The sequence below is a fragment of the Calidris pugnax genome, unplaced genomic scaffold (genome assembly GCF_001431845.1).
Source record: "Calidris pugnax isolate Ruff unplaced genomic scaffold, ASM143184v1 scaffold103, whole genome shotgun sequence".
NCBI classification, from domain to species: domain Eukaryota; kingdom Metazoa; phylum Chordata; class Aves; order Charadriiformes; family Scolopacidae; genus Calidris; species Calidris pugnax.
The window spans coordinates 8,704,485-8,729,584 of NW_015090990.1; the positions used below are offsets into that span (position 1 = coordinate 8,704,485).

Sequence of the window (25,100 nt, forward strand, 5' to 3'; positions counted from 1 at the left end):
CCTCATCTTTGATATACTACATTAATTAGCTCTTCCAGTGATTCTGCCAATTTTAATAAAATGTTTGCAATGCCTTAGCCATCACCAAAAAATTGTAGGAAAAAAAAAGCAAAATCACTGAATATATTAGGTACTTGTCTCAATAAGATTTAAAACCAAAAAAAATCAAAACCAAAAACCACCAACCAACTAAAACAAAAAGAAGCTGGGGCAGACTATTTTTGTTTAAGACTTTATAGAAACACATATAACGAGGAGAGTATAAAACAAATCCTGTTTCCAGGGTATCAAGAGAAAGGTTTTGTCCAAGCTGTGCAGAAATGACAGCAAGTATAACCTGTCTTTATACATTATGCTAGCAAGCATTATGTAAAGGAAACAGCAAGCATTTAAAATATTTTATCTGATTCCTTTTTCAAGTATTCATAACAAAAAAAGGCATATATTTCTATCAAGTAATGATTAGTAGTGACTAGGCTGATTATAATTCTTTTAACCTTTTCCTAGTGAGAAATTTTCTATGAGGACAAGCTGAATAATGCAGTAATTCCTGTAACATCCAGAAGCCGTATCTTGTTTAAACACCTGGATAATATCTGGAAGCACACAGCCAACATGGAATCTTTCTGGGAATCAGGAAATCAGTCCAACTTACTCTCTGATACATCGCTACTTAACGCAACTAGTGTTTTGCAGAAACAGGCTAGAGCCTTTACTAATTATCCACAGTCAATGTCTTAGCTCCCCTCTGGCTTACGTCAAGGCAACCATTTAGACTCCCTACATTTATTGGTTTAAGCTTTTACTGATCTGACTTGGGCCTATTCCCTTCTGTAGCTGTTTAATTGAAACAGCATTTATTCTACAGGCACCTTTTAGATTCTTTATGCTATAAATCATTCTAGAAATGTTGAATTTTTGCAGAAATTTGGTAACTTGTTGCAGATGAAGAAATTAAAAGATAGGTAAGCCTATTTCAGAACATGCTACTGTTGTATCAAAATCTTTCACTAAGTAGAAATAGAATGCAATGAACTTGCATAATTTTTTGCTATCTTCAAACTTTCCTGAAGAGTTAACAAGTGGTTTTAGATCAGGTAATTAGTTTTGGAGTAAATTCATTCTCTCTTAAAATAGTTTATTATTCAGTATTCATTTATATCTAAAATCTGTGAAGGATTGAAATAATAATAAACCCGTAAGTCTTACCCTTGGCCTCTCTCCCTTTCCCTTTTGCTTCTTTTTGCTTAACACTCCTGGGATACCCTTGAGGAGAATTTGGAGCCATCTCTTCAGGAGGAGGTGAACAAGTGGTGGTTGTGCTATTTTCACTGCTTGGTTTGTGTACTGGGGAAGAGTGTGTGGAAGCAGAAGGACTTGACTCTAGAGGACTTTCTGTGCTTTCTGTTTGTTCAGGCTTTTCACTCTTTCGATCTATGTCATCCAGGCGCGGGAGAGTAAATTTTTCACTTGTTTCTAAGGTCCTGGTTAGGTATGCAGTGGAAAGCTCTCTGTTGAGAACAGTATCTTCTGAATCATCTTCCTTCTACAAATTGAAAAGTTTTTTATGATAAGCATGACGTATAATCTTTTACAAGGATGTAAGCATATGCTATGCTACACACAAACTTCCTCAGTTCATAAAATTTTAACTTAATCACTTGTAGATATCATCCAAATCATGTGAAGCTCATTTTACAGGCTGGCCTTTATCCACCCCAAATAGATCTTTCTACACATCCCAAATCATCTTTCTCTAGCCAAGCCAGAAATGTTCTGGTACATCTCAGCCACTTCAATTCAATGCAACCACTTTTCAGTTTAACTGAAGTAGTTCTGTCTTCTCCCTCTATGACAGGCTCTCTCATATACTGATTACATACACCTCAGTTCTTCAACTGTTTTCCAGAAACGTGCTAGAACATTTTACTGGTATACTTTTTGTGGACTTAAATGATTATTTATGCAATAATGAAGCATTTCAGAAGTGTTTAGTTTTTGAAGAGATTTGTAACTAACTTGTTTCCGATGAAGTACATAATTATATACCAATATTAGTACCTGTAGATTTGCAGTCTGCTGTCCAGCCCCTAGAGATTCTTTCAGCTTTGATCGAGAAGGTGGCTGACGTTTTACTTTCAAAGCAAGCTGAGCTTTTGCTTTGTGGGCACTGGTGTCTAATCTTGGAGTATCCCCAACAAAAGCATCAAAATCTGCAACAGATATGTACTACTTTAAAAAAAAAAAAACAAACACAAAACCAACAAACACAACAACTGGTAGGCAAGTTTTCCACCCCACTGTAAAAAAAGATATTCAGAAGTCACAATTATTCTGTTATTCATTACTATATGAAAATACTGTTTTATATGTTACAATAGCAATTCTAATGAATTTGAAATACATTTCTACCCAATTTCTTCAATTAAAAAAAATAAAAATCCATCAGTATATAATTATATCATGGCTTGAAAACTGAATTTTATTCTCAAATAGATAAGAATTTGTGCCCAAAATGTAATTTCCTACCCCAGTTCTTTAAGATACAAACTCTTACAAAGTACATAAGTATCTACCAAATCTTTTTAGAATATGCTTCTTGGTTGAACCACCATCTGATATTTTATAATGTTCTGGGCATAAAATTACAAGACAAAAAATTTGTATCAAATTTTGGGTAAATCATAGCTTAAAATCAGTGGGATTTTAACTGATGTATCTCAGTGTTCCAGTCCCACTAACTTTACCGGTTTCACTAATAGAGAATCTGAATAGTGAAGGACTATGAAGATGGATCTCTCTCCATCGATCTCTTTCCCCCAGCATTTAAGGAATACATTAGTACAATACTGAAAATGCTGGGAGACCTAAACAAAACCATCCACACTGGTTCAGGTCAAACATTTACCCAGTCAATAAGAAATAGCAAACACTTAGCATCTTTTAACGACAAAAAAACACTACACACAACTCCCCCTAATTTTTGTTAGACACAAATCAAAGATCCTACAATCTACTTACCAGAAATTAACATATCTGAGGAATTTAGTCTTTCTTCTATTGATTCTGGTTCCTTTTCATTTTCTTCTCTCATCTTGGACTGTTCATTATATTGGCCTGGACTTTGACAGCCATCTTCCAATAAACTGTCACCTCCAAACATATATGGCATTTTCTCATATACTTTTAATTTACTTTCAAGCTCTGAAATCTGCAAGAATTAAAATTCAGAAGTGAGATAAACTTCTGCATTCTCAGAGAGTTGTATTTCAAAATATAATACTGCTTTACTTTTTCCTGGTATATTTTCAGCTGTTCTGCATATTTCTGGTCTCTCTCTTCAAGTAGTCTTGAATGATCCTCTTCTCTTTTCATAAATTCTATTTCTCTGGTGAAAGAAATATATAAATATATATGAAAGAGTAATATATAGAAATGTAGAAAAATACATTAAATAGAAATATGCGCAGTTGCATTTACTAAAAAGCATTCTGTTAGCAAACATTGAAAAAATCAGTCTGTAAGGCATAACTGATTCATTAATCTTGTAACATGACAAAATGACCTATGTATTTGTATGCTACTTTCAAAGAAAGAAAATACATATGACACTATAATTTATTCTGGGCTGAAAAAGGATGTGTTGCAACACTTTTCCTACAAAGTTACAACCACCTCTCTGCCTTTATGTACGGCAAGCAAGTTGCATACACATTTAAAGTGCGCATTACATCTTACTCTCTTCCACAAAGATACATGCACATACAGTATTTTCCTTCCAAAAGCTATGGTAGAATTCCTTGTAGGAAAATAAATTGCATTTCAAGTTTTTCTACTTGGTTCATCCTACAGAAATTGCAATGGCCAGGTTTTACAAAAACAAACAATGATGACAAGAAGGAAACAAAAATAAAAGCTGCTTTTTCCTGCAAGTCAGATGGAATAACATTCAAAACCAGAAAATAAGTGTAGAACATCTACACAAAATGCAAAAGCTTCAGGAACAGTCAAAAGAAGTAACGGGAATTTGCTAAACAGTGAGGAAATGGAAAATAGCATGTTAGCAGTCATCTTAACGTACTTTTGAACTTCCATGTGGATAAGCTTGGGAGGAAAGGGGAAAGAAGACTTTTAAAAAAGCTCACCAAACAGCACAAAAATGCACTGTGAAAGGTAACATTTCTGGACATGGACGAGAGCGCCAAAAGATCATGCAACCTGCCTTTAAAAATTAGTAGCAAGTAGAGAAATCAGGGACAACAGAATTATATGCTTATGGTAACTATCAAAAGCAACAGGTGTGTTCTGTCTTATCAAGACACTTCTACAAGTATTTTGCAATTAGCTCTTGTTTAGTTAAGAGGAAAGAATGTCAAGCAAATATAAAGAACTGCACAACAACAGTGTTGAAGTCTTACACAGGAATATCTAATCAGCAGAATTACCTCTACAAAAAACTCCAAACCTGTTTGTTAACAGATTGAAGATACTCTTTTCATGCTGCCATTTTGATGTGCTAGTTACATACCCCAAACTCTTAAATTTTCTCAAAACTCCTTTTACTACCCCTACAAAATATAACTCCTCAGACTGAATCACACGTTTCTGACTCTTATTATACACCCTTTGATGTGTACCTATCCAGAATGTTTAAGTTGGTCGAAGCTAGAGGGTTTTTCACAAACAGCAAAAGGTATTGCCAAATATCTCATGCCAAATTTCAAGTAGTCCTTCCAAAAGTATAGACGCATTGCAGTTTCTGAACTAAGTTGTTTTAAAAATTTGTTATTAACATATTAAATCTTTTTTCCTAAGCTTAGAATCAAAAGCAGCAGCAAAATTTTTGGAAAACCTTCACAGAAGCTGGTGACTTAAGGTATGGAAGAATTTAGCACGTATAGCTTACTGTTCCCCTAAGCTCTGACAAATGAAAAGGAAGTGTGTTAAGAAAATCCTAACCCTAGGCATTGTTATCAGTTTTCCCCATAATGTAAAAAACATACAAGAAAGAGAGAGACCCGGTAATTACTTTGGTGTACTTACTTTTGTTGGTAATCTTTTAGCAATTTCTTGGCCTTGCTGTATTTCTTTTCAAGGGCATCACATTGTTCTTGAGTTTCTTTAAGATGCTCATTTACTGTTTTGCATAAACTCTGTGCCTCTAACCAGTAGGTCTCTAACTTTTTAATTTTCTCTTTGCTTTCGTCTAAGTTTTGCTGAAGTTGGACTCGACTCAGTTTCCATTCATTTTTTTCTGCTTCAACAGTTTTTAACTGAAAAGATTAATAGTTAAGGAATTAATCTAAACTAAAAGGTGAAATAAACCCCAGTGTTTATACATGTTTAAGTAGAGAATAGCTAATAACAATTAAGTACTTATCAGTAATACTAAAGCAAGACAGTGAACTTCTAAAGAAATCATATCAACTCTTCTAACCCTTGCTAATCCAAGTAAGTTTAGAACTCGGACCCAAGAGTCTTTTACTACTTCCTCATTGGTATTGCTTGTTTTTAAAGATATAAAATGAGTAAGGTCTTTATTGTCAGCTTATGTTAACTTGTTCAAGATCTCACCATCTCCAATACCTCTGGAGAGGCCTATTTTGGTTACCTTTAAAGGCAACTGGAGACAGAGAGTCTTAAACTGTATAAGACAAGACCTCTGTCCTACTACTTTGTTTCCAACAGCTTTTTGAATAAAGCTAATGAGACCAATTGATCTTCCCTGGTACTTTATAAGACACTGGTCTTCCTAATAAATTATAATATACCCATGGTTTGCTTTCCTGGAGCTAATGCATAAAAACACCAAAGCAAAGGGATGGGGCCCCTTCAGCTTGACAGCAGCCAAGTTCTCCAGGCCTTGGAGGAGAGAGCAGGCAGGATACTACTTGCTTTGTCCATGCCGCCTCCTTTGGGGACACCATTTATACTGAAGAAATCACTGCTTTTGAAGCCAGCCAACATTACCTGCTCACAGAACATTGATGCTGAAAGGACCAAGAATTTCTTGAATTAAAAATGGGGCAGTAAGTTGTACTAATGCTAACATTTTTAACACCTTTTTAGCAATCCAGTTTAGCCAAATTTCATGGTAACTGTGAGGAGGAGCACTGTCAGAAATCAAAATCAGGACTGTCATAAGAACACAAAGAAGTTTTGGCTGCCTTGCCTCTCTACGCTTGGAGCTCTGAGTGCAAGAAAAATAGATACTGTTAGTCAAAATTACTGCAATCTGAAGTACTCTCCCACCCCCCAGCAATGTGCTGCAACTTGTCCAAGGGTATGCATTTCTCGGCAAGACAACATAGAAGGGCAATGGAATAGAAGAAGCTGCTCACCTACAACAAGGATTTCCAGAAAAAGGCCATGCACAGATCTCCATCAGTGAAAAAGCAGCAAAAAGAACCAATCCTCACAAAAAAAAAAAAGCTGGCAAAAAACTCTCTCCCCAGAACAGTTCAGAAATTTGAGGAGGAAAAGAGCGGAAACAAATTAACAGAAATAACTTTCTGGTAACAGACAGTCAGCCACAAAACAGTATCTGTATGTGCCAAATCTACACGCAAATAAGACAAGTTCTGTTCACTGAAAACATTCTCCTATTTGTTTGGGAGCTTGTTTCATACAGTATTCCTCCATATTCAGTTCTACTCTAAGCAGTAATACTGAAGCATTCATTTTATAATGGCAAAGGGGGGGGATTTTGGGGTTGTGGGGGTTTTTTGTTGTGTATTTTTTGTTTGGTTGGTTTCGTTTGGTGCTTTTTTTTTTTTTAATTTGAGCACTGCTCTTCAGCTTAGGAATACTTGTCTTTTGTAATACAGAGCCCAATGCCTACAACAGATGCGTTCAGCCCGTTCTTGGTAAATTTTTTAAGTAGAAATAAAGAAAAAAAACCAAACCAACCACCACCAAATAATAATATTCTTTGAAAACTTACTTTCTCCTTCAGTTGATTCACTTCAGCTATTGTTACTGCATGTTTTAATTGTAGCTGAAACAAACAAAAATTGTATAAGCACACATAAAATTACACTTGAAATGCTTGTTTAAAGTATTTGTCCGTGATTTCCTTCTTCCTCCAACCATTTTTATAGTAGCATAAAGTCAACTTAATTATTTGTCAATTACAGAAGTGATCATGAACTCTTACTAAAAAAAAAATAATTTGAACTCAAATTAAGAACAAAAAGCTCCACGGTATTCTATTTGCTACAAAAATCAATACATGACCACCTATAGTTAAATCCCCACATTGTTTTCTACACATTAAGAAAAGTGAGGAGATTAAAATAATGCTTCAATGTGCCAGGAGAATGAAAAGGCAGCAATGCACTTCTGATGACAACTGGTACACAGAATTAAGAAAAAAATTAACTTTACTAAATATTTTTATCTATCAGCACTTACGAATAAACACACTGGGTTTGTTTTAAAATTAAGCCTTGTACTTCACACCCCAAATAAGACTATTAGAAATGGATAAAGACTACACCTAAGCCAAATATAGATTATTGTTAACATATCTTAAGAAAACAGCACAAATACAAACACAAAAGCACATTTTCTTGACAACTATTAGTTACTTATTGTATCTCACTTTCTACCCATAACCCCGGGGGGATATTTTTTTTTTTTTGGATGAGGCATACTATACACCAAACATACATTAAAACAAACAAATCCATGACTACCCTTTATTTAGATTATGTTAATAACAGCATCGTAATGATTCTAGCTGAGAATTTAATTGTATCCTGAGTAAATATAGTGCTTATCAAAGGATGCTGTAAGCCTGCTGCTATGCTTCCTAACCTAGAAAAACCGTAAATGTTCTCTAGTGATCAATAGCCTGAAATTTCAATTTCCTCAATGACATCATCAATGTTATCAAGAAAGCAAACTTAAGGAGGTCTGCAAAAAACTGATCCTTTACAAAAATAAGGTGATGTATGCACAAATGGCATCTGACAAAACCGTTGCTTTACAGTGTAATTTTCTTCTCCAGAGCGCAAATGACAGGGACTTAAATCTACCAAAGAAGACCAGACCTCTAAATGCCAAGGACTGCATCATTTGACTAAATTCCACAGACCTGAATAAAGCAAATATGCTCCTTTATAAAAACCTTTGGAAAAAGGAACCCAATTTTCCAATTATGTTAAGTTGGGATTCAGTCTGGAACACCCTATTTGGTTTACATATTCATTGCTTCCAAAAAATACACCATAAAAAAATCCAGAAGAGATCATCTGAAAAAACTCTCCAAGCCAAAACCATGCCCATCTACAGAATGAAGTGTTTTTATGTAGGCAGATTTCCCAGAAGAGCTCAGGGACTAGAGCAAGAGATTAGATGTGTTTCTTTTGTCTTCCTGAAGAACACCTAACCACAACACTTGAGACCACTCAGAATAGGCATACTATTATGCAGCAATAAATGTGAAGTCCAATGAGCCAAACAAGGACTAAGACAAGCATTGTATCTATTAAATGCAATATTCAGACATCACAACAAGGAGAGAGGTGGTGTTGGGTTCTACTGCCTGTTCCCAAGGATTTTTTTTTAATTTAATTTAAATCAAAGGACCATTCAATATACATACATCTAGAGAAGCTGGGATCAGAAAATTACAGAAGTGGTATATTTCAAGAGACATTTACCAGAAAGATTTATTGGCTATATTGGGAAAAGAAACCCAAAACCACAAGGGGCACATGAAGGAGATTATATCCAAATCTTACAGGGTTCAGGCGTTTCCCAGTGCATCACAAAGAATATTTAAAAAACTGCTACCACACCTCTTTAAATTTAAGAAGAGACTGTGCTGAATCCATATCCAGTGATAAACCAATATCTTCATTTTCAGGAAGATCAAAGACTTCTACAGATTTTCCGTGTAAATGTGACTCATATGTATCGTCATCATCATCATAGTCATCATCCTGACAAAACAGGAAAATCATAACACTGTAACACACACGCTCTGCATTATGTGTGCAGCAGTAACAAAAGCACACAATCAAGGAATCCAAACAGTTGCAAAACTTCTCAACTAATTACTACTCCTTTGTAGTTTCTTATACCTATGATAAGTTTTAAAGATGACTTGCAAACACCGCCATCAAAGTGCCACAAAAGAGAGCTAAGTAACCCATGCATAAAACAATCACAGACAGCTGCTACTAAAAAAATATCTTTTGGATTACTGATAAATTGGAAGTATAGCAAGTAGGAATAATAATGTGCCTTGATAAGAGTATTAAGCTGTATTTTCTGCTTTTCACAAGTTGCCTGTTTTATACTTTTTTTGCTTCAATTTGATTCAAAAAACATTTATTCCATTTGCAGAAGTTATTGCATGTAGTAGTATTTTTAAAATATGTAAGTACATATGATGTTTTACCTGCTCTGTATCATCATGACCATAGTGCTGCTCATACAGACATCTCTCTTGCTCTAAGGTCTCGCTAATAAGGCGGGCTACTTCACTCTGAGTCCCTGGCTTCTCTCTCCCAATCAGAAACCTACAGAAGAAAAACAAAATACCTTGCAGCAAAAAGCTTAAGATATGCTTAAGAAATTAGTTTGCCATACTGTTGCCTTCAACAACATCTTTGTAAAACTTTCAGATTATGGTTTTGTATTCTCCATTAATGACAAATGACAAAAAGAAAGTATAATTTCATAGAAAACATACGTACCTCACCATGCCTTTGGTGTTTTTTAATACAGTGGCTGCAAAGAACTGAGTAACTCCCACTAGACTTATGCCATCAACCTCAACAATCTGATCATTTACTTGAATTCTGCAAAAGAAATAAAAGCTTAGCTATCAGTTCAACAAAAACATTTTGGCTTGATAGATTTTTGACATAACAAGTATCACTTAAAACTCACTAGTATTTGCAATGAGAAATTCTGAGTCTCGAGAAATTAATTGCTTAAAAACCATCTCCTGATCCTCAGTTACTACACAGATCACCGATTGAAATTCATATGGTATTTGCCTTGATTTTTTTTTATACTAATACACAGTAATTGGTGTCCTGGGGTGTGAACATGATTTTGTGGCACTTTTACACATGGGCACATTCTAAGCTTCTCTCACATATGCTGTAAGCAGACCTATGCTTATTTTGCAAAAATGTGCTATATTAAAAAAGACCTCTGTTTTAAAAAAAAAAAATAATGTAAAGCAAGAATGTAGTATTTATTCAGTTGCATTCAGCTTTTGTACTTATATTCACAGTATTCAGCATACCCAATGAAAACAACAGGGCTCAGTTAGAAATTTGTAAAAAGTATAATCAATTCAATGAAAAACTCACCGTCCATCTCTCTGAGCAGCTCCCCCATCTGTTATTGTTTTTACAAAAATGCCTAGTTTTTCCAGTCCCTGATCAGCACCAACTCCCATTCCAATAATACTGATGCCCAGACCACTGTCACCTAAGGGATTCAAAAATCTAACATTAGCTGCATAATACAAAATGTAACACTTAGCAGTAGTGAGCTGTTTCAAAGCATTCCAAGTCTTCCCATACAAGACACGTGAAAATTCACTTAAAAAAAAAAGGAAAAAAAAGATGACAATGTATTTTATATCTAGATACTACTTGAAGCCTTTTTGTTCTGTAGTTGTGACTGTCTGATAGATTTATTAATGTATATATTTTGGTGCAGATCTGTCACTCAGTAATGAATGTACCCTTCCTGACTTACTAAATATTTAGTATGACAAGTTGCACTTAGTGAATGTTAACTGGAGAGGCCTCTACTAAATTCAACAGAGCTAGCCACAGATGAAAGTCTGAACACACGTGCAAAAATACAAGACCTAAATACAAGGAAAATACAATTTTAAATTGTTTTGTCTTTTGTGTACACAGGATCTATTGCAAGTGTTCAAGGTTTGGTTTCACCTTTTTCAATTTCCACAGGAAACACTTCCATTTTTTCCACCCTTTTCTCAAGTTCATACTCAGCTGAGGCTGCAACAGGGTCAACTTCTTCATTACGTCTATCGTAGTCTTCATTTGAGTAAGTACTGAAAACCTAAGAAAGGTAACAGAAAACTTTTTTTAGTGCTTTACCACCCCCTTCCAAACATGATACAATTGAAAGAAAAGCAGTAAGGAAACTAAAATGGCAGTTTTGGACATCCCATTTTTTAGAAAAACATCAATTTAATAAATACAGCTGCTGTAAGACAATTTCCAACTTGCACAGAGGTTACATTTTATAAGTTTCGAAACAATTCCTTAAGCACTTTTTGTGTTGTAAATGCACCAAGTAATTAAAAGAAATCACTCATGGAAATCAGTCATCTTCTCTTTGATACAGTAATTTTTTTGGGGGGGGACTACATTCCCCAAATCCTTCTTCCTCTCTTCTTCCCTCCCCCCACCACACATCATCTGCCAATTGCAATGCTTCAAACAGATGTAGTTTTCTGATTTTGCAAGGGAATCACAGTTTCCCAGGAAAAGGAAATGCCTTGTTACATACACTACTATTTTTAGTAATCACTCCAGCTGAATTCTAAACTGTTAAAAATAAATGATAAACAAACAACATGAATTAAGACAGAAATCTAGAAAGAAAGAATGAGCTACACATAACAGGGTTAGTTTTACTTATTAGCATGTTCATTAATTTTTATTTAACTTAATAAGTTAGGAACAAAAAGAGAAAAACAAACACACCTCATTTATCTGAAAACCAAGTTTTATCTGCTTAAGTTTTTGCAGGCACTCAGTGTTTTACTCAACATCACCGTAAGATTAAGAACAGTTATGGATTGCAGCTGGAGCAGCCATATCCCTAATCAAGAACATGCAGTGCTGACACAAAGTTAATTTAAACTGGCCTACTAAGTTTTTGCAACTTTTGCATTTTTTTCACAAAGACTACCTAGGCAGGTAACTGCAATCACATAAATAGGACAGAAATAACTGTAATTAGCTGTACTAAACATTTTTCCCAGTGAATTTTCATCCACTACTATATGGTATTAGCTCAGCGTGGCTGTAGCCTCAGACACAGGAAAATGGTCATCAAATAAGATTACCAAAAAGCAACTAATTCAACTCAGTGTTTCCCACAGGGAGCTTACTGCTTCACCTTCAGGCTACAGCTGGAGGACAGTTTCACAAACTCTTTGCCAAATCCTGCAAAACAGCTACTCCAGAAACATGGCATGGCCATATAGCAATCAGTAAGCAAGATTAGATCCACTCAGCTGAAAGGGAAGGAAGAAACTACTCTCAGAAGTCTTATGTTTCCCTCAATAAAAGAACCCTCCTGAAAAGCTGTTCTTCATAAGTCTTGCATAAAGGTAAATAAACTGATTAACTCCTTTGGACTATCATACAGACACCAGTGGGCAACACCTGGACACAGAAAGATGAGAAGGGTTGCACTTACAGTATGTGTCTTCCATAAACTTTACAGAAAAATCTGCAAAATAGACAAAGAAAGCCATCCAAATGTTTTCAAGTATGCTTACTCTTATTGCTATCAGAAAAAAAGGTGGCCCAGATTTTTAAATTATCCCCCCACCAGCACCTTCCATCAGTCAATAGGATACGAACCAGAAGCATTTAATGAAAGACTATTCTCCCTTTGGAACAAGACCAGTCTAGTTTGGTTCCTTTCCATCTCAGTAGAAAAATCAATCTCTCTAAAGCTATAATCAAGTTATAATAAGATGGATCTCAAACTAATAAAAAAAAAAGAAAGTTCATGAGTGGACAAATGATAACTTGTTAATGAGAATATATGAGTTCTTGAGAACAAATCAAATACTGTGGCATGAAAAAGAATTGTGCTTATTTATAAGTGTACATATGATCTAGTATTAATAATCCAACTCAAATGTTAAGGATCACTATCAAATGGCTGAATGAGAAAAATGTGGAGAATGGTAGTAGTTCATTTTGGAGACACTGACAACTGCATTTTCTTGATTCTTTATAACTTAGTGGTCCAACTCGCAAAGCAGAAGATAATGCAAGTATTCAGCACCTACTGAAGAATTACATTATGAAAGGGATGACGAGTTCCTTAGACAACGATTTATAAAACAATGGAAATCTGGGGGGAAGCAAAGCTGCACCATCACAGAAGTTTTACATATGCTGCAAGTCTTAGGCTGCCAGCACTAAAATATCTCTGGAATTTCTAAAAATTATTATATATTTTTCCAACTTGAAGATAATAGCATTGTACTTGATCCTCTCATTGAGTTTGCCCATTTTGACATAAAATTGATCATCTGCTGGGAGTGATTAATAGAATTTAAAATTAGTGGTGGCTTAGATTCCAGTGATGTTTATAATTGTTATTCATAAAATAATAGCACAAACATATTCATCCAAATGAAGACTACTAATATTTATGCACATTAGCTTTTTAAGAAAAACCTACCTAAAATCAATGCTGACTAATCGCCCAAGAGAAAGAATTCATACTTTTCTATTAAAGTGACAAATGTCACTTTAATAGAAGTATGTGAGAACATTTAGGTAATATTCTAAAAACTATAAGCTCACAATTAAGACAAGATAGATCCATTTCAAAATAGTAAGAAACACCCCCTCTGACTTCAGAAAAAAAATAATTGAGGAAAACCATGAATTTACAAAAAAAAAAGGAAAAGCAAAACTGATATATAACCAGAAGCCTAACAAAGCAGTAACAAAAAGAAAAGCAAGAGCATGCTAAGAAAACTATGGCCAAAGAGTCAAGGGCAAAAGACAGAAATTTTTATTGTGTAAATGTGGTATCATAACATGGTATTCATCTTTTATGAGACGGAAACAGTAAAATTGTTGATACTGATACAGAAAACACAGAACTGCTCAGCAAGTTGTTCCTGCCAAGTAGCAAAAGTAAAATTAAACACAGTTAAAATGTGTATAACAAATTATGTAAGTTACAAGTTACACAGTTTAGAAGAGTGATGAGAAAGCTAAACACAGTTCATCCCTGCACTGTGTCTGGCAGGGTTTAGTCACTGAATCAAACGCATTAGGGACAAAAGAAATTCTAATCTTACTATTTAAAAGCCACTGCTAGCCAGAGATTGTAAAATTATTAGCGCACAAGTGATATTTTTAAAAGATACACTTCAGCAAACACAAGTTATTGTCTCAACATAGGAGAAACCAAATAAGTTTTACTGTGGAAACCATGTAAATTTTACAAGCCTTTTACCATAGCTTGTTATATATCCAGAAGGCTAACCAAGATTAATAACTTCTGGATCCTGTCAAGCTAATAAATTATGAAAAACCCTGCTATCTGAAAAAAGAATTTCTTTTTACACTCAAGACCTCTTTTCTTCGGAATGAATAAAAATAATCTGAATCCAAAAAAGTTCTGACAGAAGGGTGAATTTTTAAGGATTATTTTAATGAAATTGTGAAGATATATAACAGGAAGTTTTCAAATACATACTTAGTCCTTGGACAGCAATTATATTTATTTGGAGACAGAACAAACTGTGTCCTTAAGAACCAGGAAAATGAATCACTTTGTGAATGCAAAACTCAGTTTGCCTCCTTCTATGAAGATGTGAATATCAACATCAAGATCAGCACTCAAAAAAACCCCAACGCAGCCTACTGTCTAAAAGATCCTACCATTCAGTTCCTGTTACCATACAGAACTAAAAGTCTCCATTATATCATCTTAGTGCTATCACAGAAAAACAACGACCTTGCTTCATTCAAACTCTTAGCAGTACATAAAATGCTCTACTTAAGAACTACGTTAGTTTAGCAGAATGTTAATTTTGTTAGACGGTAAACACTGATTTACCACGTGTTTGCATGAAACTGCTACGGAGTCATAAAACACAGTCCAGAGATCTCCAGTCCCACATTAATTTCTAGTAGATAGATTTGTTTGTGCCTGATCAAAAGCAGAACATTAAAAAAAGTAATTAAACAGTAAGATTAAGAAATCAATAACTGCCCAGAAGGGCTCCCAACTAATTGGGACGGAAGCAATACCAACATCACTTTAAAATTCTCATGTAATACCACAGTATTTTTGGGAAAGCCTCACATCGGTGACCCGTAACAGTGGATGGAGGCACCGAAGTGTACCTGGGCCCCCACCTGGACACCATATCCAGCAGTGACCGCACCACTTGGGTCCTGGTTCTTCTGAAACACGAGCCTGACTGAACAGGTGACTACACTGATACTTCATAAAGCCGTATATTCAAAACACAAGTTATGGCTCACAGAAAATTATCTAACAGTGAATAGTCTCGGCTCTCAAATTGATCGCCTTTGTGATGCCCAGCAAAATGTGAAGTGCTCAGGCAAACATGAATAATCATTTGAAACACTCAAGTAGGACTGAAGTATAATGTACACTTTACAGTTTACTCTTACAATCGCCCTCTTCAGTTAAAGTAGACATCTTATTAGCGCTACGCACACTCTTCTCTGTTTCTGAAAGCTACATGGTTAGTATTTTATTACCACTACTTGTTATTTTTTAAGCGGAAAAGTTACTACACCTGATATTTAAGTCAATTCATGCTATCAAATGCTTTAGTCAGCAAACAGAAATACCTTGCTAATTTTTTTTTTTTAAACACACTTTAGCTCTTCCTTCAAAAAGTATTCAGAATGGCTGGTAACTGTTAAACAGAGTAATATTATAAGCCATTACACCCAAACACCCAGTGCAGCGTTTTCTGTTACCAAAGAGGTGGACTGGCAGGCTGCGCACACTTAGGCACTTGGTCCTGTAGCTCTGCATGACTTAAACCAAAAAACCACAACCGAGTAAGTTTGCATAAAAGCATTAAGTTCAGCCTTGCTTCAGATGCACAGTACAGACAATTTCATATAGATAATTCAATCATAAATAAACCAGTTTTTTACCAGTCTCACTATTCTCTACTTAGTTCTCAATGAAACCAGTGAAATTTAGTCCCTAGTTCTGTATTTTGCTGCAGTAGCAAAGGCACTGGAGCTAGCCAGAGAGCAAGAAAGTCAACATGTTTCAGTCAGGTTATGCTGTCTACTCCAGGAGAAACACTCCTTCAGGTATTTCATTTTTAAATCCCAATGAAAGAAATATTGAAGACAGAGAAGAGCATCTATTCCGATTTGGTGCACTGATTTTATTTCATTTCAAACATTCAGAGCATGAGTTGAAAGATGATCCACATTTTCTCTGCATGGAAGCGGAGTTCTGCTATGACCTGCTGGTACTCCACCACCATCTCAGTTGAGGTGGCATTGTTCTCTGACTGACAGAGACCCAAAGAATCCAAATGAATAGGATATGACCAAAAAAGGCAAAACCTACTCACAATAAAGGGGTGTGTGTGTGTGTGTGTGTGTGTGATTCAATTATGGACATCCATAAGTCTTGGTACTGCCAATTTAAGCCTGGCAATCCAATGATTTAGATATGTATATTTATTTAGTATTCCCCAAAACAAAAATTTTGACCTCAATAAATCTAAATAGCAAGCAAATTGGTAAGAGGAACTTCAAAAGAGTAACAATGAAGCCAAGAATAGTTCACCTGGCTGTTTTCTAAAGGCCGTAAGAAGAAACAACAACAAAATAATCCTGCCATACCTGATCAACGCAATTAACTAATCTACAGTAATACTGTCACTAGCAATGATCAATATACCAGGTCTGAAAAGGAGGATCGTCTCACTATGCCAAGACACATCAAAGGGTGATGGAGAAAAACAACTGAGAAATAAATCTAAAAAAATTGCACAATGCCTTTTGGGATAATACTTTAGTACTCAATAAAAATATAAGAACCCTGTAAAAACTCTGCTACACTGTACCTTCATATGTACTCAGATAACAGAGACACACATTTTTACTGATGTCCTTCTAAGTGTTCACCTTTTATGTTAGAATGATATGAAAAGGGATAATTTATTTTTTCCATCTCTCAAAAGGTAAACTACAATCAAGTTGCAGCTATTGCCTGTTCCATTACTAGTCTAGGTTAAGTATGCTCTGGTGCTAATAATCATCATCAAAAAGGTGCTGAATCTTTCAACAGGTTAACTGTTGAGGAAACAAACCTGTCTCCTATAAACTTGCTTATCTCTGCTGACCTTCACCACCTCCTCAGTGTTTCTTCCGACTACATCTCCCATGAAACCCTCACGTGCCTCCCATTCAGCCGCTTTCCCCCCTCCTGTTCCCCACAGCTGTTCTCAGAGCAAAACACAGCACAAGCTGGACGTTCATAGTTATCAGCTAACATTAAGTCAAAAAGAACAAGTAACTTAAACCTAAAACTGCAGCCCTGCCATCAGTGAGGGCACGAATCTGCAACTCTGATGCAAGTGCTAATTTGTCCCCAAACCAAGCAGTATTTTAAAAATACCTTTAAAAATCTCTCTCTCTCCCCTCTCAAGTCCAGGTGAAACTGTTAGGAAGTTAGAGGGACTGAAAAAGGATTACAGACAGGTCATCCTCACCTGATGTAACAGTGTTCTCTTATTTGTCTATGGTTTTTTGCACCATCAAGCATATCAAACAGGGCAGCTTGTATGTCATATAACTGTATTTGGGGAATAATTCAGTTAGAAATACATTGACATAGTAATATAAAGAGTCAAGCTGCTTTAGCAGTGAGCCAGGACATAAAAAGAATTTATTTCCTTTTTCTGGTTTACATTTCTGCTCTACAGCCCCATACCCTTGCACTGGACTCTCATCCAAAAACTCTCGAAATGCCAAATCAATCTACTATTGTAAAACTTACATAATCAAATGTTTCCTAAAAATCAAAATAGAAGATGCATGATTAAAAAAAAAATCAGCTTGAGCTGATAGTGCTTCTTTCTGGAGAGCTGAGCAAAGGTCATGGAATCAAAACATAAGAAGGACCAGAAAGGCATCAGAAACACTAGGTATTTCTACTACTAAAACCAGGTAAATCTATAGAAAGAATTAAACACATTTAGGCTCTATAAACGTTTAACTTTTATGAAAATTGACATTTCAATAAATGTTTAAAGATTATCTTTCCTCAGAAGAGGAAATCTTCCCCATCAAAAGAACAAAATTTTCACACACGGGAAAATACGTACTTTCTTCCTCCAGTTAATATCCATATTTTTAACATCTCATACTGTTAAGTTAGCCAGCATGAAATGCCATATTCTCGGATGCAGACAGAATACAACAGTTACTTTTTGTGAAAAAATCACTCAAAGGTACCACAGAGAGTTTAAGTTTGAGATAAAAATACGAAGAAATGTTGTTATGTTGTTAAGTTACCTGTTAACATCGTAATGTTGATGCAAGCAATATAACAGTGTTTCAAAACAATTAAAATCTAGGAGTTACAACAAACAAATTGTCATTACAAAAGATCCCAAACAAACCACAATGGAAACACACTTACGTTATTAGTCTCAAGAAAAAAAAAAAAAAACCAACCAAAACCCAGATTACTTTCTACATACAAGTCAATTCTGTTTAAATCTATTCTCAAATCAAACGTCTATTTTCTTAGATCAACCTACACCCACATCATATGGTTGTTTCTTAATGCCACAGAAGTATTTTACTGAAGTGCTTGACCAATGCTTCACAAACAATTGACCATTTATGCAGTCATCAGTTTTCTAATTACTGAAGAAATGCCAAGGTCTGGGCATCTTCCATCAGTTAGTGTATTCTGTATCCCCTTCTGTGTATGACATCGTAAGTATAGAAGTGACAGTTCAAAAATCATAGGGTGTAGGAAGCTGAGACACCACTCTGAAACACTTTGCTAAAAACAATGTTCAGGAGACTACACATCAACCTAGAAAAATTGTGCATCTCCTAAAAGTGGTAAGCATTTACAGATACACTATTATACAGGAAATGTAATTCAAACATATCCTCATTTACTGTTTCATTAACTTCCACAGTAATCAGTTCTGTACTAAAAAGATTGAAGAGCATGCCAGCCTGAACAAGATTACCGTTTGTGTCCCAGCTATACATAAAACAGCTCTATTCCAAAGTGCAAGACAAATGGCAATACTGGGAAGGATTTCCATATTGTCTCAGGAGCAGCTGACACTTGGCTGATTAGGACAACATTCAAGCTATGAAACTGTCTTCAGTTTCCTTATTTAAGAAGTAAGTTTAAACTTCTGCTCAATTGTGACAAATAGAAAAGTAAAGTCTTTATGAAGGTTTGGGTTGTGCTTTTTTTTCCCCACAAACTGTATTCTTAACAATCCTTAAAGAAAGTATTATTCACAAAAAGCTGGGAACAGACACTCCCATGCAACATAAACTGGATGACGCTAATTAAACAGACTTACGGAAGCAAATAGCAGCTGTACTATCTTTTCAGTTTACCTGAGCTACAGAACTCCCAAGGATCATAAATGGTTGCAGAAGGTAGTCACAGTGCTAGTAAAAGTTTCCAGGACAAAGTTTGACACAGTCAGAAATAAAAATATCTCAAGAAGTCAATTTGAAATAGGCATTTGTTTTCCCAATGGAAAGTTTCAAAATTAAAAATGTCAAGCAGTCATTACATTTATGTTAATTAAAGCCTTTCAAGGTAATCACGTTATTGAAAGTGAGTTTAATCTCTACATTACAAAAGCAAAGTGAAATACAAAGGGATGACAGCAGATACCTGAAGTGTTATTTGTACTGTCTGTAATACAGATTGCTTACACAGTTTGTTCAGAAAACTTCAAGACAAATTCTGTTCCCTTGCAAATACCTTGGACAGCTGAGTGTGCTTTACATTCCTCACTGGCTTCACATGTGGCAACAAGAGACTAAAAATAGCTCATGTACCATAACACAAACCCAGTCTGAAGTTCTGCTAATAACTGTACAGTACCACTTTCTTTGCTACTGTCGGAAAACCAAGTAACTGAGACAAATGCTCCTTAAGGTCTGCAGAGATCAAACAGCAGCAGGACTTGAAGAATCAGGTCACCCATGGCAAGGAGGAAATCTTCCCAGACATTATTTACCACCAGCCTCTACAGAACCAAAACATTTATTTTAAAAAGTCTAATCTACACTTCTTTCACAGGCGCAGGGCAACTCAAAATAATGGAGTATTTGCATAATTACCTTCTATCTTTCCTGAAATTATCAGATCAAATTATGTTCTTAAGCCCTGCTACAGATGTCAACAATTATGATGTCCAGCATGGGTCAGATGCAATGCTAATAGTGTTAGCTGCCTTATACATCCCCTGGGAGCTCCCCAGTCTCCTTTGTTTACTCAAAACCCTTGCCAATCTTACAAGTAGCTACAAACTTCGAAACAGAGATATTAATGAAGTTCTCTTTGCTGCTGCAGCAAATGCTGGTTTTAGGGTGTCTTTGTGTAAGTTATATCCATCACCTACACACATATCTAACTTCTCTTTTGGGTATATCAAGTACAAGGGTCAGAGCTCCACTACTGCAGAACCTTGATGATTTGAGAATGTGCTTTTTCTTCCCCAAACACCTTCTGAATGTTTTCAATTCTCCCACTTTATCAGACACCTGCTAAACAGCCACTGCAAGAGACAGAGATGGTTTCTTCATAATCACTAGAGAAATGGAGAAGGAAAACAGCAAGAATGCCAAGGCCAGTCTGGCCTCCCTCAGCATTTAAGAGGAGGAGAAACACAGACCTTCTCCTCTAGTGGCTATGGACGTCTGGAACAGCACTCACATTTCAGTCAAACTTACTAGTCTAAATAAAGCTGAAAAAAGAAGCCGCTAGGATACATTTCTCACCATGGTACTGCTCTAATCTATTGTGGGAACCAAGAATGATCTTTTACTAGCACTCAGGAATTATTTTCTAATTTAAGATGCGCTAAAACCTATGCACGAAGCCAAATAAGAAAGATTTCCTTCTGTGAGGTAAAAGTGAGATTATTTTTTTTTTTTTAAAGTTAATGAGGTATTAAAGGTATGTTACAAAAAAAGATTTCTGGGAACCACAAAGGAAGTTGGAATTCTTTATTTTACAGAGCACAGAAGCCGAAAACCGTATACCAGGAGTCATTCCCACTAAGGATCATAGAAAACATGAAACAAAAAGGCAGACAAAGGGAAACAAATCATTGATTAGGCATGAGAAAGAGAGGGGGGAAAGCTATTGAAAATGACACACAGAAAGAGATCCCTATACCCATTATAGGAAATATATAGTCAAGTTTCACTGAAAAGGCATCAAGGAGGAAAAGTATCACAAGCTTCAATTTTAGGGCCTTCAAAAGAAAGTTCACTGACCACATTGCTATTAAGTACAGTTTATTCTGCCAATCCAAGTGGGGCATTATGGCAAGAACTATGTTATTTTTAATGGAAAACTTCTAACAGTTGCTACTAACCCTTCATCTCTCGGTTGTGTAACTGATAACCTGGTACAGGTTGGTTCCTGTGTGTTTCCGAGAAGCAGCTGTAATTGAACAGTGCTAGTTCCCAAAACCTGAGTTTTGTCTACAGGCAAGCTTCCATCACATTTGGCACAGAGATTTCTAATAATGCTTTCAACTAACTCTGGCACAGACATAGCAGGGGAGGCAGGACAAGTCTGTTACAGCCGCTGTTTCAGTGGGATTTCAGCAATCACCAGTAAAACCCTGCCTACAGCAGAAAACCAGCAGTCACTCAGCAAGCACGCATTGGCACTTTCCTCAGATACTCGGTGCACAAATGCACAGGGAAATGGCCTGATGCCCCTCCGGCTCTCACAGCCCTCACCACTCTCGTTATGCAGTTTCCAATAGCGGCACTCTCCCCCCGCCTTCTGTGCTCCAGGTCACTGCTCAAGCAGCATCAACTACAAGAAAGCCATATAAAGTCAGCCTGGCTACGGAGAGACTATAAAAAAACCCCACATGCAACAAAACTCGTATTTTACCACACCCAAAACGTTTTCTGAGGTACAGCACTGGTATGTCTTTAGCAAACTGGGAAATTACAGCTCTGTGCTGCAGAAACTACCGGAGTCAACAGAATTTTTACATCCCTCCGATCGGTAAAAGCAAGTCTTGGCTGTGTACGAAAAAAGTGTAAAAACTGTTTATTAAATATGGTATTTTTATTCATGTAATAGTAGAAGAGAAGTATGCTTAATAAAGGCTGGATAGTTTCCCATTCCATCCTGGTCTGCACCTCCCAGTTCTCCTCTCAAACTTTAAGATGGACTAAAACAACTTAAGTTTGCAATGAGACTATGGGTAAACGTGATTAGAGTTCTGGAATGACTTATTTTGCAGGTATTTTTAGTGAGGGAAGATCAGACACCTAAATCCTTTTGTTAGCACTGTAACTTACACTGCTCCTTATTATCCAGTCTGCCCTGTAACTTCTACTTCCACAACTTCATAACTCCAAAATGCTCATGTTAACACTCCTACAGTTTATTCACCAAGCCAGCATAAAGAAACAACTGACATAATATTCTAAAATTTTAATTAACAGGAACCAGTCATTTGATGTTTCAAGAATTAATTGGGAGAAAATAAGTCTGAAGTTGAATGAGAAGATTTTCTTGGGGGGAAGGGGAGGGTATTCTTTTGTTTGGATTTTTAAAAATTTTGGTACAGAAATTAAAACTGAAAAAATCCTTCCTAATATAATTTTAAACAAATGAAGGCAAGTATTGAAGATCACGTGTTGTTATCTACTCCTAAAAGTTTAGTGCTCCTGAAAACATCCAGTAAGTAAAATCTCACGTGTTTCACTATGCTGACTATCTTAGGAAGTTGCTGTGATTCAGAAATCACTCGTGACTAATTTATACATTTTCTGAACAAGAGAGAGGTTACAACTTCTCTCTTACTCAGTTTTGAATAAAACCCATAAACCTACACTTTTTTAAAGAGTGTCAGAGCTTTGAAAAACACACCACAAAAATTTATTTTCTGGGCATTCTTTAATGCAAAACAACTGAAAAATAAAGAAAATTCAAATGTACTTACCTTGATAGGAGCTGTTGAGAACTTGACTTTTCGGTCTGGCTCAGGATCTTCCTCTTCAGAAAGTCCAGGAAACTCCTCATATTCACTGTCATACATATACTCCTCCTCCTCCTCCTCTCCCTCCAAAATTTCTTTGCCTCCGGGCCCTTGGTTTTCTGGCTCTGTATCCCTGTCATCATCAAAAGCTGCATTCTCTATTCCAAAAGCATTGAAGTTCTCGCTCTGCTTTTCCACCACTTGCTCCACTTCCTCAGCATCCCTTTCCTGCTCTAGAACATCCTGTACTTGTGTAACTGGACCATCTCTCACAGACATCCCATCTCTTTCGTTGTCCCGACCGGTCTCGCTGCTTTCCGCGAACTCTTCTACCACTTCCAAGGAGCAGTCGCTCCTCTTCCCTTCCTGTACTTGACATTGGAGCGGCTGATCCTCTTGAACAACACGATCATTCTCCAAACCTTCTTTTTCATGCCCTGAGGTTTCATCTTGTGCAACCAGCTCTGCGCAAGCCCCCTCCACAGGGGAAAGCCGGGGGAGAACACTATCTTGTCTACACTGAGACTCCTGACCAGGCGTAGTACACGTATCCCACAGGCTTCTCTCAAGTACCGGTTGACCTCTTTTGTCTTTTCCAAGTGCCTCACTCAGCTCATCTCTGAGGACCACAGGCTCTTTGGTGGACACAGCCTTCTCTGGACATGCTTCAGCAACAGCAGATGAATCCAAACCGTGGTGGCGGCCTCTCAAAGGGTCCTGATTCAAAGGACTATCATTTTTGGAAATTTCTTTGGATTCTTCAGTATCACTGTCACCCAGAAAGCTTTCCAGCCTCCGAGAAATGGGCCCTGCATTCAGGAAGGAGGATTTGGAACCACTATTGGGATGTTGCTGCTTCATCTCCTCATTAGCTTGATTTTCAATTTTCTCCAGCGCAACCGGAAGACTTGCTTCAGTATTAGAACTGAAGTGGTCCCCCACATTGCTGCAATCAGAAGCTGAACTGCGCCTCCTCTTATCCTCACTTCTTTCACATTTGCTAGGGGAATATCTGTCCACTGAGCTCCGCTGTTTTATATTTCTCTCAAATAGCTTCCTGGTCTCTGAAAACTTTTCTGCCAGGGCAACTTTGTCCAAGTCTGCCTCATCGTTGCTACGGATGACCTTGTCAGCAGCAGAAGGCACAGACAATGAATCCACAGGACTGCCACAGGGGCTGGTACTTGTATTAAGAAGATTATTTTTTTGGACAATGAGGAAAGATGGGCTACCTGGAGAAGGTCCATGCTCTGCTGCCGTGGCCCGGCTGATCAATTTGGCCTCAGCAGGTGGACTGCTTTCACATGAGGGTGTGGAAGAAGAGCCTCCCATTTGCAGAAACATATTTTTGATCTTGTGTACTCTATTGCCATAAGTGGCAGCTCTGCCTCGACTGTGTGGGTCATTTCCCCCTCCATTGGCAGAGGTACTCAGCTTCTGATGCAAACCTGTTTTGTTGGAAGTGTTCTCAGGATTGTTTATGCCATCAAAAGAGCATTTGATAGCATGGAAATCGGATTTATAGGCATTTCGGTGTGGAGAAGCACTTCTTAAAGTCCTTTCCCCTTTGCCTTCGGTTTTCATCATTGTCAAGAGAGAAAGCTCCCCCGACTCCTGAAGAAGAATGGGAAGGACGGCTCCCAGGCACAAAGCTTCCACTCTCCAAGGCCAGGCAGAGCAGATCCCACGAAAGATCTGAAAAGCAGCCTTTCACTCGGCCAGCCTCCCCGCTCGCACTGAAATGGGAGCGCAGGGGAGCGTTACGCGGAGAGAAAGAAATCACAGCGCGTTAACGGCCACATCGGGCGTTATCCCCAGCGCGGAGGGCGGTCTCCGGAGAGCCATCTGCGGAGAGACAGAGAGTTTTCATTAACTCGGGGCCCCGCCGGCGTGTGACACGAATCCGAAACCGGCGCTTGGGAACCGCCGCCCGACACCTCCCCGCGGGATAAAGCCCATTGTGTCCGCCGGGACGCGCCGCTCCCTCCCGGGCACCGACCTGGCGGCTCCGGCGGGGGATGCAGCTCCGGCCAGGCCCCCCCGCGCCCCTCCCGCCAACGGCCGTCCCGGGCCGGGCCCGAGCGGCGGGGGT

General features: G+C 37.3%; 1 protein-coding gene across 3 annotated transcripts in view; it reads right to left on the reverse strand.

Moving 5' to 3' along the window:
* Positions 1–24,853, reverse strand: part of LOC106895282 (neurabin-1-like) — a 42,153-nt gene extending 17,300 nt beyond the window's left edge. For all 3 annotated transcript variants that reach the window (XM_014954616.1, XM_014954617.1, XM_014954618.1), the window contains exons 1-12: positions 22,973–24,853; positions 10,929–11,061; positions 10,335–10,455; positions 9,708–9,812; positions 9,410–9,530; positions 8,805–8,948; positions 6,944–6,997; positions 5,044–5,273; positions 3,292–3,388; positions 3,022–3,211; positions 2,062–2,213; positions 1,210–1,546 (exon numbers count right to left, since the gene is read on the reverse strand). In XM_014954616.1, the coding sequence (XP_014810102.1) occupies positions 1,210–1,546; positions 2,062–2,213; positions 3,022–3,211; positions 3,292–3,388; positions 5,044–5,273; positions 6,944–6,997; positions 8,805–8,948; positions 9,410–9,530; positions 9,708–9,812; positions 10,335–10,455; positions 10,929–11,061; positions 22,973–24,595 (3,307 nt within the window). In that variant the 5' untranslated portion in view covers positions 24,596–24,853. The remainder of the gene's footprint in view (positions 1–1,209; positions 1,547–2,061; positions 2,214–3,021; positions 3,212–3,291; positions 3,389–5,043; positions 5,274–6,943; positions 6,998–8,804; positions 8,949–9,409; positions 9,531–9,707; positions 9,813–10,334; positions 10,456–10,928; positions 11,062–22,972) is intronic.
* Positions 24,854–25,100: the final 247 nt, after the last annotated feature.